The 12,827-nt window shown below is 33.2% G+C and overlaps 1 protein-coding gene across 3 annotated transcripts; it reads left to right on the forward strand.

Moving 5' to 3' along the window:
* The first annotated feature begins 4,083 nt into the window (after window positions 1–4,083).
* On the forward strand, window positions 4,084–6,015 carry LOC134845767 (ADP-ribosylation factor-like protein 3). Of its 3 annotated transcripts, none has more exons than XM_063862832.1 (2): window positions 4,084–4,482; window positions 5,318–6,015. In XM_063862832.1, the coding sequence occupies exon 2, from the start codon at window positions 5,340–5,342 to the stop codon at window positions 5,874–5,876; it is 537 nt and encodes a 178-aa protein (XP_063718902.1). In that variant the 5' UTR covers window positions 4,084–4,482; window positions 5,318–5,339; the 3' UTR covers window positions 5,877–6,015. The 3 variants fall into 3 exon arrangements, with proteins under 3 accessions (XP_063718902.1, XP_063718903.1, XP_063718904.1); XM_063862833.1 differs by lacking the exon at window positions 4,084–4,482 and adding an exon at window positions 4,527–4,725; XM_063862834.1 differs by lacking the exon at window positions 4,084–4,482 and adding an exon at window positions 4,760–5,197.
* Window positions 6,016–12,827: the final 6,812 nt, after the last annotated feature.

Consider the following 12,827-nt stretch of genomic DNA (forward strand, 5'->3'; position numbering starts at 1 on the left):
ATTCAAAACTATTTAGAATAGGCTGAAACTGATCTAAGATTATGCTTGTTTTATCAACTAAATCAACGTTATTTTGATTCAACTGAATTTGTTTGGGTGTACGCCAATTATCTGTATAAATCTGATTGTGATCGATTTTATCTCAGAAAAGGCGTAATCAGATTCATTCCATCAACCTACGGCTCCTTAGGCAACTTTTCCTGTGTCTACGTCAATACCGTTATAATTAAGTTGAAGAGTTTTTTTACTGATAGATACAACCCCAAATACGAGGTTGGGGAACGCATAATTCAGGATGAGGAGAATGGTGCAATAAAAAACATTTCCCTGATTGAGTTTTTCAATAGGTTCCAGTTCAGAAGCTTTGCTTTTAAACTGGCAAGGTTCTTTTTTCTTTGATGCCAAGCTTTGTTATTGAAGACTCAATTAACTTTGAAAAATTAATCAAAAACTAAATATTAACAAGGATAGCCGGTTACTGTGCAAGTAGCACAGAATGTTTTTCAAAAAACTACAAAACTTTTTTTTTCAATTTATTGTAGTTTTTCATGCGTCGTTTGATCAAACGATCAGACGTGAAAATATAATTTAGAAATATTTAACAATCATAGTAAAATAGGCAAACAGGACAACAGTTTTTGACGGAAATGACTTTAAAAACACAAAAATGTATATAAAAGGTTTTTAGAAAACCAATTTTTTCAAATTTTTTTTGCAATTTTTTATCTTTAAGGATTTTCTTTTCAAAAATGAAAAAAAATCTCCGAAATCTAATTTTGCTCGAGTAAAATAAAAAAAGTGTATTGTAAACGGCTTGAAAGAAGACGAAAATCAGTCAACAAATCAAAACATTGGTATTCTCGAGAAAAAAACTTGGGAATTTTCTAATGTGGTTCGAATCACGACTGGAAGTCCTTTAATATGATATAGAAATCAACCCATTACGATGATTATTTGTGGTACTTGATTTTGCGTGAAAAAAAACTAAAACACACCCTAATACAAAGTTCCTCCTCATTTTCCATATCCGGAACAATAATTTTGATGAATTGCTGCAGTTTTTGTTCCGACTTTCGATACGAAAGTAACGGAATATTTGTGCTCGGGGTGGGTTTTTTTTTCTTCAGACAAATTTCGACTTTTTAACTCGCCATTTTTGACAGAATTTTTTATATCATTCGAAAGGTATTGTTGTCCTTAGCCTAAATTTGAAAAGATATTTTACCTGTGATCATTTTTCGTAAAATTATGAGGGTTTAAAGATTGCAATTTTGACCAATTTGGGACAATTAACGCGCGATATAATTCGCGCTATTAACGCGTAAGCGGAATTTTAATCCGCCTTATAAATTGTTCCAAATTGGTTGAACGAAGCTTATTTGCCATAATTGATTTGTTACAAGGAACAAAACTTATCTTTTTATACTTTATATGGCGTGTGGGGGGATGATTTTCATAAAAAATTTCAAATTTTAGAGAAAAAAATTTCATTTTATTTTATTTCATTTAATTTTCCTACATAATTACTGCTGCTCCATAAAACTTAAACGGCTGTCGGAACATTCAGGGCTTCGCCCTGATACGAGCAGTCTTGTTCCTTTTTTGTTGCTAGTTTATTGGATTACTGAACTCTGTCATAGATAATTTTTCGGAAATTCTGGTTGAGTTTCAGTTGTAACAATATTTCTTTCGTATTAAAATACCAATGTCAAAATTTTTTTAGAAAAAATGATGTCAATAGTATGAACAAACTATATTCAATATGATGCAACTATAATTTTTTGAAGAAACAAATTGCCGGTTTACTTTGTTACAGATGAGATAAAACGCGAATAAACTTTGTCATTCCAAAGTAGAGGCAAACTGCTGACCTGTTGAGACGTTTTTTAAGACTAATACGATCTGAACCGCCAATGATATTGTCTTTCCACCTGAAAAATACAATCGATAACTCAGTTAAAAAGAAAATTAGGCAAATTTTCAACCTTTCAGCAAACCTGCTGAAAGAGTTAGTCAATTTATGGCAAAATCGATTTTTACTAACTCAAAATTAGACGCTAAACTGTTGACTTGGACTTTTATACAACTTCATTATTTGTTCATTTTCAAATGGTTATTTTAAATCTTTCAGTCCAAGTTTTTTATGCCAACTTGAATCAATTCAACCTAATAATTTCTAATAAAATTTTGGTTTGCTTACTTTGGGATTTTTGCAAATTTGCAGTCTGACAGCTATATGTCGGCAGCGAAAATTGGGCAAACTCAGTAAAAACGGAGAAGAATGACTTTCAATTAATAAAGCAAAAAATCGCAAAAACTTTTATTTAAACAACAAAGTAAAGACAAAAAAAAAACATTTTTCAGACCAAAAAATTAGAAGCAAACTTTCATTTGATTATATATTTTTTGCACAGATATACACATTCAAGGAAAACCTATTACAAATAATGAAAACTGGCATATTCAGACGGCGAAAAAACTAGTATGTGCTCTAAATCCAAAATTGATAATTTCCGAGATGGTAGTTCAGATCATTTGCTGTCGGGTAGTTTAAAAACTTTGTTAACATTCCTTAATAGCTTTCTCGAATATAGTTTTTAAAATGAAACATTTTCAGAGTTAAAACGTCACTTTGCGTTTCAATTCGTTCACCAGTGTAATTGTTCCGACTTTTGATACGAAAGTAACGGAATATTTGTGTATTTGTGCTCGGGGTGGGTTTTTTTTTCTTCAGACAAATTTCGACTTTTTAACTAGCCATTTTTGACGGAATTTTTTTAGATTATTCAAAAAGTATTGTTGTCCTGAGTTTAAATTTGAAAAAATATTTCACCTGTGATCATTTTTTGTGAAGTTATAAAGGTTTAAAGATTGCCATTTTGGCCATTTTGACCAATTTGGGACAATTAACGCGCGATATAATTCGCGCTATTAACGCGTAAGGGGAGATTTAATCCGTCTTATAAATCGTTCCAAATTGGTTGAACGAAGCTTGTTTGCCATCATTGATTTGTTACAAGGAACGAAATCTATCTTTTTGTGTTTTATATGGCGTGTGGGGGGATGATTTTCATTAAAAATTTCTAAAAAAATTTTTTCGTTTTATTTTATTTCATTTAAATTTTTTATGTTTTTACTGCTGCTTCATAAACCTTAAAAGGCAGTCGGAACATTCAGGGCTTCGCCCTGATACGAGCAGTCTTGTTTGATTTTCAATACCGTTCGTGTAATAAAAAGCAACAGCTATATAAACCATTGAGCAATTTGATGAATAAATTGAGACACGCAGTGTTCAGATGTGACTAAATTTCAAAATGCAATATAAACGGTTTCATACTTGGTATAAAAACATGTGAAAACTTAAACAAAAACCTATGTGAAAAATTGTGGTTCAATTATTGCACTATTTTGTGGCACTTGTGGTTCAATTATTGCACTATTTTTTTTTAATATTGCTCAAAAACATACCGCACACTTGTTTTTTGCTCATTGGATTATTGGCTAACATGTGAGCAGTTCAGCGCCTTACCGAGAATCGCTGCTGTGCTCCAAATGCAATTTTTGAACTTTTCAGTAGCTTATTGTAATTGAATGTAACAATTCCATCAGCTTTTGTGTGCTTATAAAAGTATTTCAGTTTCTTTTGCAATCAAAAATCTAAAATCAGCAGCACCTTAACTTTTCATTGTACAAATAAATTTTACGAGGTTTTCGATTCCATAATGGCCAATTTTTGTTCATCGACATTTTTTGTTGCGAGCCCATATTATGACAAATACTTTTGCAGCGCACCTGAATAAAGTTCTAAGAATATGAGAGCACGGATTACTTAATGGCCCCTCCCTTTTTAAGGGGAACGAGTGCGAAGGTACATATTCCTTTATGCTCTGAACCGTTGAATTATAAGTGGAAGGGGGTGGGGGGGGGGGGGGGTAGAATGATTTGAGAGACTGGAAAATACAATCAGAGTATAGTTTTAACTCACTTGAAACTACAAATATTCATGGTTTAAATTTCACCAGATTATTAGCTACATCACATTAATTGCATCAGAAGTCGTTAAAGCCATGATTATACTTGAGTGGTTTGTTTATAAGTAGCAAACAAATCTGTCAATTAAACCCAAAACTGGCTCTACTAAACACGATCTCGATTGGGTTTGAATCACACAAGCCCAAAATCATCGGCCTCAAAATAACAACTTCAAATTGAATCAAACCTTTTCTCATCATATTTTTTTCTCAAAAACTCCATTTTGGCCCAGAAGATCTTTGGTTATTAATAAAAACCCATATTACTCATTAAATCTTGGGGAAATCTTTTCAAAGCCCGTAAAATTTCATTCTTTGTTTCTACTCAACTGAGAAAAAATTTGTGCAAATTGGCATATTTTTACGATCGGAGCGAGTCTTGGTTCATTAAATTGATTTCCTTCGGATTATCGATTGGGGCTATTTTATCCTGGGCTAAGACAGTTGCAAGGTAAATCTTTCCCACTCTCTCATTCATAGCTAGCACAGGGTATTGTTCCTAACAGGAATCTATGTTTTACGCATTATTGCACCTGAAAAGCTGATAGCAAGGAAATATATATATGAAGGTCCCACATTGAAATTAAATTTTCGGCGTCGTACTTTTACTAAGTGCACAAAAGGTGTTTACTCTTACCTTCTGGTTTGCTAATATCGCTTATCATTCTCAGCTTCCTAATATCAATTTGTCACGGTATGTTAGGCCCCTGATCGACCGTATTTTTAGACCCTTTTATGTTGCGTTTTGCATAATTTACTATCGGAATTCACTTTTTCATCTTGGCATTTATTTCCTGAAAATTTCCATTCTATGCGTCGCAACCAAATTAAAGCTTTTAAGTTTTCATCATACGCTAAGCAGTCTTGTGATTCATACTGAAACCATTCTTTGCATTTTTTAATTCATGAATGTAATTTAAACTATTTTATGGCTCAAGCTTTCAACAGTAGCTTATTTTGAACCTTACGCTTTTGTGTACGCGCAAATACCATTTACGCCAGTTGGTCTTTTTAACGTATTGAGCAGTCTTGTGATTCATACTGAAACCATTCTTTGCATTTTTTAATTCATGAATGTAATTTAAACTATTTTATGGCTCAAGCTTTCAACAGTAGCTTATTTTGAACCTTACGCTTTTGTGTACGCGCAAATACCATTTACGCCAGTTGGTCTTTTTAACGTATTGAGAATTTAATAAAACAACCGCAAGCAGTTTTATTTTGTGAAATAAGTTTCACTTTGATTTTGCTATATCAATTTTATGATAAATTTTCAATTGTTTTAGTTACAAAAGTTAACGTAACAACATGGTTCTTCTCTCTGCTCTCCGAAAACTCCGGAAAAGTTCCGATCGCGACCTCAAACTCCTCCTTCTGGGCCTGGACAACGCGGGCAAAACGACAATCCTCAAACTCGTCGCCAACGAGGATCCCATTGTAACACCAACTCAAGGAGTCAATGTCAAGTCGGTCCAGAAAGACGGCTTCAAAATGACCATTATCGATGTCGGAGGTCAGAAAAATCTGCGACCATTTTGGCGAAATTACTTCGATGGAACTGATGTTTTGGTGTACGTCGTTGACAGTCACGACACAAAACGACTTCAGGAATCGGCCGATTGTTTTTTGGACTGTTTGGACGAAAGCAAACTTGACAAAGTGCCAGTGTTGGTTCTGGCTAACAAACAAGATTTGAAAGGAGGAGCTTCAGTTGACCAGATTAAGAAGAGTTTTGATCTGGCGGATTTGACCGAGCGACAGTGGACACTTCTGCCCAGTTCGGCAGTCGGGTCTGGCAAGGGGATCCAAGAAGGCTTTGAGTGGGCAGTGAAACACGCCAAGTGAATAGCAAATCTCAACCAAACAAAAATACATTTTAAATTTAATATACTATTTTGAAGAAAAAAAATATTGTAAATTTCGATAATTTCGTTATAAATTTAAAATGAAAATTTTTTTGAAGTAATATAATCTACAAAGATCAGTTTCTCATTAGAGATTGTGTACAATTGCCCGAAATGAAATTGGGTACAACTTGGTGACGAGGTTAAAGAGCTGAAAGAACGGGAATGTTACTTTTTCCTTATTTTTGCTTGCGAACGATTCAGACAAGTTTTTTTTGGATATTTCAAATTGTTGTTGTTCTCAGCCCGTTCTTCAAACAGTAAGAAGTTTCATTAGCGTCAGTAGAGGATTTACAGCGGACGCCCTCCTCCCCTCAAGGATTCGACCCCCTGCCGACCTAAAGGATCCCTCCTTTGTACTATTTCGAGATATCTATTTTTGGTGAGATACCCTAGAATTTTTCTAAAGTCGCCTTTGGCGCCAATATATACTATTTTTTGAGGGAGGAGCGCGCGCCGAAAAAGCGCGATTTGTTGGTCAAAATTTTCCAAAAAGTGCCTAAAAACTCCTTTTTTTGGCCTATTTTTTCAAAAGTTTGCTTGCAGCGCAGAAAGATTGGTCAAAATGGAAATGGGGTGTTTATAGCGATTTCGGAAAGCTCGATTTTGGAAATCAATTCGGTCATTAAAAAAAAAAAAGGTCGACAAAATTTTCGAAACTGTTTTTAAAACTCGTCCCTCACCCACCTTGTTTTTTTTACATTGTTTTTTTTACAATAACAAGGATCCTTTATAATTTCACTTCAAAGCTGAAGTGATCATAAAACTACGCATAAAGACAAGTTTTTTTATTTGGCACGACATAATATACCGAGATCAAACTGTGTTCTGTTTTTTTGCGGATTCCGAATAAGCCTGGAAACAGCAGTTTTTGAGGAAACGGCAAATTTTTTTTTTGATAATTTTTTGTTAAATTTTGCTGCGGTAGAACCGCCAGACATACCGCAGCTCTAATTACGAGCTAAATTAAACAAAAAGCAGTAATAAAAATCCTGAGTTTACTTCCACAATTCATTATCATACATTTATATCTTAAAGCCTATTGATTTTGGAAATTGATGGCGGATAAAATTTTCAGCAATTGTGAGAAAAACACATGCAGTTCGGGAAAATTGTTAGCTATTGGGTAAAACCATCGCCAATGGGAGAAAACTAATTCAATCTAGGTGAAATTATCTCAAATGATTTATCTCAAATTTTATCACAAATACTGGGCTAAAATGTTGAGCTTCTGGTTTGCTGTTTTTTAAATTGCGGTTAGTAACAAAGCTTACATCAAATGCTAGTGCTTTCTGTCGGAATGTAACCTATCTAATTATATAAACAAAAAAACAATAAAAGAAAAATCGGAAAAAAAAAGATTTCATTGAAAAACGCTTTTATATCTATCTGCACCTAAATACCTGAGTGCATCTAAAGAGACATCAGAGAGTATTAACGATCTTACAACCAGGAAAAAATTGTCTCTAATCAGACCTTAGTAATTTTCCCAAATGAAAAATGTAATTTATTATGTTTTAGCAAAAAAATGAGTTTTCGCAAATCCTCAGCACTTATTTGTTGCAAATATTGCTTGAGTGATAGAATTAAACATAAAATATCTTTCCGTAGCGCAAAATACTATTTATTTTCAAACCAAACTCAAAACTCCATAAACGGGTAAAGAAACATGGAAAAAGTTTGAAACTATGTTCTTTTCCATGCGCACCTCGAACCTTCATACAGTTTATATTAATCTCTCACCAAATAGGTCAGAAACTTCTAAATGGACTAAACGAGACCGCCTATTATCGATTAGACTGAACAACATGAACAGTTTTTTTTTCGGATAATAAGGTTAACATTATGCCAATTCGTGCATCAAGTTAGCATTATACGCTTTAAAATTGGCAATAAAGCAAAAAATTGTCTAAAATTTTGTACTTGGATGGGCTATTTGCAAACAACGACCAGACAAATGGTGGGAAAACGAAATCTTTACAAAGTTACTTAACTAACATACATGAAAAAACTCTATTTTTGATCACTCAATTTGCAACAAAAAAAACATATATATGCTAATGTGTTTGAATTCCTAGACGTTCCGACTGCACTTTGAGGCCCATTAAGAAGTTTGTTGGTCGATTAGTTGACAATATAATCCAAATTTTTTTATCCCTCTACTCTATGTAAAAAACAGAGGGTAAAATTGCCTCTCGCATTGTTTTACTGACACTAAATTGCTTGTGCAAAGTAAATTTGGAACACCATGCTGGCCAAATTAGCAATTTCAAACATCCGTTTTTCCAAAAAAGTTTAAAGGTGAAAACTATAATTTTTAAATGAGCTCCAGACAATACCTTCCAAATTGTATAAAAAGTTTCGTCAGAAGTGCTGAGTTACAAAAACCCAAAACTGACTGAACAATAAAATCACCATAGCTTAACTTTTCCGCCGTTTCTATGAAAGCTGAAACAAAAATTACTTAACAGCAAAACAGTACAATACAAATGGCTTGAAAAAATCCACGAGCTGATAAACTTTTTGGTTTGTCCTAAATGCTAAAAATTTTCTAAACTGAGAAACAATCGTACCTATGAAATAAAACAAAAACAGGAGTCTTCAGCTATTTAGCAGATCTAGCTATAAAACGGGAATCATCAGATCTGATGCAGAGCTGTGCACATCTGACAAGTAACTCTGCTTTGCATTTTGTCCGCAATTTAAACCAAATTGATTACATGTACACTTACTTGCTTATTTTTATGTTACGCGTTGAGTTACTTATTGAATTATTGGGCTCAGATTTTACTGCGTTTAGTTTTTGTTGTACCCTTTTTGTTTATTTGAATCTTATTTAGATTCAGGTTTTTTAAATTGAGTCAATCGAGGACTAATATTTCCAGCCAATTGTTTGCAGAAGATGATATGAACTATTTAAACTGCTTTTTTAAACATCAGATCCTCCTCCCCAGTAGCGGATCTACGGGAGGGGGCTGCATTTTTTGAACATCTGCCCCTCCCCTTTTCTCGAGGTCCCCCAATGTCGGACTTAATGTCGGTCAATCAAAGATGAAAGTCGTAAAATACTACCGAAGGAAGGACCAATTTTTTGTGCTGGATGAATCTCCACGCATAAATTACTCGCGTTACACTTTGAACATTTTTAAACTACACCGCGCAACAAAATTGTTCCGAAACGAATTGAGGCAAACAATTTCGTCGTATTAGTTTCGTACGATTCAATATTTTACACTTGACGTTAGATATTGTCCGAAACTTAGTTTTTTAAAACTTATTTTACAAAAAATTATTCGATACGGATTAAGAAGAATCTAAACATCTTGCCATGGTATACGAGCAATCTTGTTTGTATCTAATTGTTTTCAGAGAGATTTTAAAATAATTTTCGTAAAAAACTGCCAATAATTCTGAAATTATTGGGGAAAAGTCCTTTTTACAGGAAACTTGAGAAAATGTTTATTTGAATTTGTCTAATTTTTATTCTAGTTTTCTTTTTTAGAGAAAAACAAGGAAATTCGCATACGTCTTGAAGTTAAGAAGAAATTTTTGAGATGCACAAGAGAACGTTTGAGAACTACGATTCAAGAGAACTACGATTCAGGGCTTACATACTGGTAGCGGTAAAAACTGGAGGCTTTAAAGCCGCGAAAAAAACATGTATAATTTACTTGATAGATTTTGTGTGTCTAATATATTATCATGTTGATTTGTTATGATTGCTGTTATTTTCTTTTTGTTCCGACTTTCGATACGAAAGTAACGGAATATTTGTGCTCGGGTGGGTTTTTTTTTTCTTCAGACAAATTTCGACCTTTTAACTAGCCGTTTTTGACGGAATTTTTTTATATCATTCGAAAGCTATTGTTGTCCTGAGCTTAAATTTGAAAAAATATTTCACCTGTGATTACTTTTCGGGGTTTAAAGATTGCCATTTTGGCCAATTTGGGACAATTAACGTGCGATAAATTTCGCGCTATTAACGCGTAAGCGATATTTAATCCGTCTTAGAATTCGTTCCAAATTGGTTCAAGGAAGCTTATATGCCATAATTGATTTGTTAATAGACGCAAAATTTGTCACTTTGTACTTAATATGATGTGTGGCGGGATGTTTTTACAGAAAATCTCAAATTTTTTCAAAAAAAAATTTTTTTTTTTATTGCATTGAAATTTTTCATCTTATTAATGCTCCATAGACCTTAAAAGGTAGTCGGAACTTTCAAGGCTTCGCCCTGATACGAACAGTCTTGTCTTTTTTTGAATTTATTTTGTGATTAAGCGTAGTTTTGTGGTCGTGAGATGTTTCGATCAAAAATGACATAAAACATTTCAAACTGTGTTTAATTTAAAATTGATTCAGATTTTCGCAGCTTTGCAGATCTGATGCAGGGTTGAGTCAGATCTGGCATGAGCTGTTGCAGATCTGCTCAGACCTTAGTGAAACCTGCTCATACCTGTAGAAATCAGCTGGCAGATCTGATGCAGATCTGCAACAGGTGTGATCAGCTTTAAAATAGACATGCTGCAAAGAGACATTCAAAGATTTGGTACGGGCACTACATTACAAAAATTCAACATGCGGGAAAAATTTTGTTGATCTGAAATGCTGAAAAAGTATTCACATCCTTTTCGGTGGTCAAAGAGAAACATCAAGGTCTTAAGTTCAAGTGCGATTATATTTTGGTCTTGCTTTCCACAAATTTCTTGGTCTTTGGTTTTTTTTTCGCTCTTGCTTTTCATTCTACCTATAGCAACAATTTTTTCTCATTCAATTTGGCTCTAGCTATCTTTTAATTTTTTATACACAAATTGCTAGTTGAGTATGTTTATAGCATTCATCAACAATAGTAGAACCTAATTAAAAAATATAGATTCTACTAACAAAATGTGGAATCGATTAACAAGTTGCGGATTCAATTTATAAATCCAAATTTTGCGACAAATGTTATGTGCCGATAAAAGTTGCGTTACAAAAATTGAAGCTGTGGAGTTTGCGACTATTTAGGAAGTAGAATCGGCAAGTGACTTTGGAAACAATTCCAGGGTTATCGCTGTACTCCAAAGGCACACACACACAACTCACCCGTACCCAGTAAATTTTCTAAAACAGATTTGAAATTCTTTTTTTTCTTGTGTAACCTAATTTTCAAATCTGAAATTCTTTATTTCAGATCCTAGATAAGAATTAACCAATTTCAGACCTGAAAAATATTTTTTTTTGATAAAAATCGAAAATTTCAAAATGTTGATTTGACTTTTGAAGTTTTGTTACGTATCTTGTTGAGCCTGAAAATAACAAATTTAGATCATAACAAGACTGCTCGTATCAGGGCGAAGCCCTGAATGTTCCGACTGCCTTTTAAGGTTTATGGAGCAGCAGTAATAACATAAAAAAATTAAATGAAATAAAATAAAATGCAATTTTTTTTTCTAAAATTTGAATTTTTTTTTGAAAAACATCACCCCACACACCATATAAAGTATAAAAAGATAGATTTCGTTCCTTGTAATAAATCAATTATGGCAAATAAGCTTCGTTCAACCCATTTGGAACGATTTATAAGACGGATTAAATCTCCGCTTACGCGTTAATAGCGCGAATTAAATCGCGCGTTAATTGTTCCAAATTGGTCAAAATGGCAATCTTTAAACCCTAATAACTTTACAAAAAATGATCACAGGTGAAATATCTTGTCAAATTTAAGCTCAAGACAACAATACCTTTTAAAAATTCCGTCAAAAATGGCTAGTTAAGAAGTCGAAGTTTGTCTGAAGAAAAAAAACCCACCCCGAGCACAAATATTCCGTTACTTTCGTATCGAAAGTCGGAACAAAAATGCCTAATAACAGCCTAATATGCCTAATAGACCATAAAATGCCTTATTGCAAATTAATTTTTTCATTGAATCAGATGGGAAATTAATTCCAGGCAATTTAAATTGAAGGCAAATAGGAAAATTGGAAATGGCAGAAATAGTGGAAGTCCACTTTATAGACTTATTCTCAGTGAATAAAAATTTTCATGTTTTCTTTATTTTGAACCGAATTGCACGTAATAACATAAATAAATCAACCAATATTTTGAGACCAGAAAAAGCCAAGAAAAAGAAATTTTCAGATCTGAAATAGCCAAGAAAAAGAAAATTTCAGATCTGAAATAGCCAAGAAAAACGAAATTTCAGATCTAAAAAAGCCAAGAAAAAGAACATTTCAGATCTGAAATAGCCAAAAAAAAGAAAATTTCAGATCTGAAATAGCCAAGAAAAAGAAAATTTCAGATCTGAATTAGCCCATCCTTAAAGTATCCATGCGTTATTTAAACATTTCACAACCTATTCCAGATCTGAAATTTAGATCTGAAATAGATCATTTCAGATCTGTTTTAGAAAATTTACTGGGTACGGGCATAAAGGCACAGTTTGGCTTCACATAAAAGTTTGCTTTGAGCTCAAAATCTCGCCAAATCACGTTTAATCAACCCGATTGTAATTTCTGGGTTTGTTTTCTAAATGACAAAGTACCTATCACTGCTAAGCTGCAAAAATTTTCGTTACAATCAAATGCGAACGATGCAACAAAACACCATAATTAACACAAAGTAATGCTATCGACAAAAATAGATTTTCACCCGCAATTTTTTGAAAAGTGTTCGAGAATTGAACTTGCAAAAACAATTTGCTCAAGAATTATTTTTGATCGAGGAGAATTTGCAAAAACAACTGAAATTTCCATAAGTTTTTCAGATATTTGCAAGATGTTCAAAACATTCGAGCTTGAGTAAAAAAACTTTTGCTTTTGTTAAAAAAGGCACTTTGTTTATACATTTCATTGTCTTAAATTAGCTCCGAGGAATAAATATTTGGTACTTTTACTGTTATAACGTTACTTAA

This window comes from Symsagittifera roscoffensis, chromosome 5 (genome assembly GCF_963678635.1).
Source record: "Symsagittifera roscoffensis chromosome 5, txSymRosc1.1, whole genome shotgun sequence".
NCBI lineage: Eukaryota > Metazoa > Xenacoelomorpha > Acoela > Convolutidae > Symsagittifera > Symsagittifera roscoffensis.

Bases quoted from the DNA above. Each gene is read 5' to 3' on its own strand.
- LOC134845767 (XM_063862832.1), top strand. From the start codon at position 5,340: ATGGTTCTTCTCTCTGCTCTCCGAAAACTCCGGAAAAGTTCCGATCGC.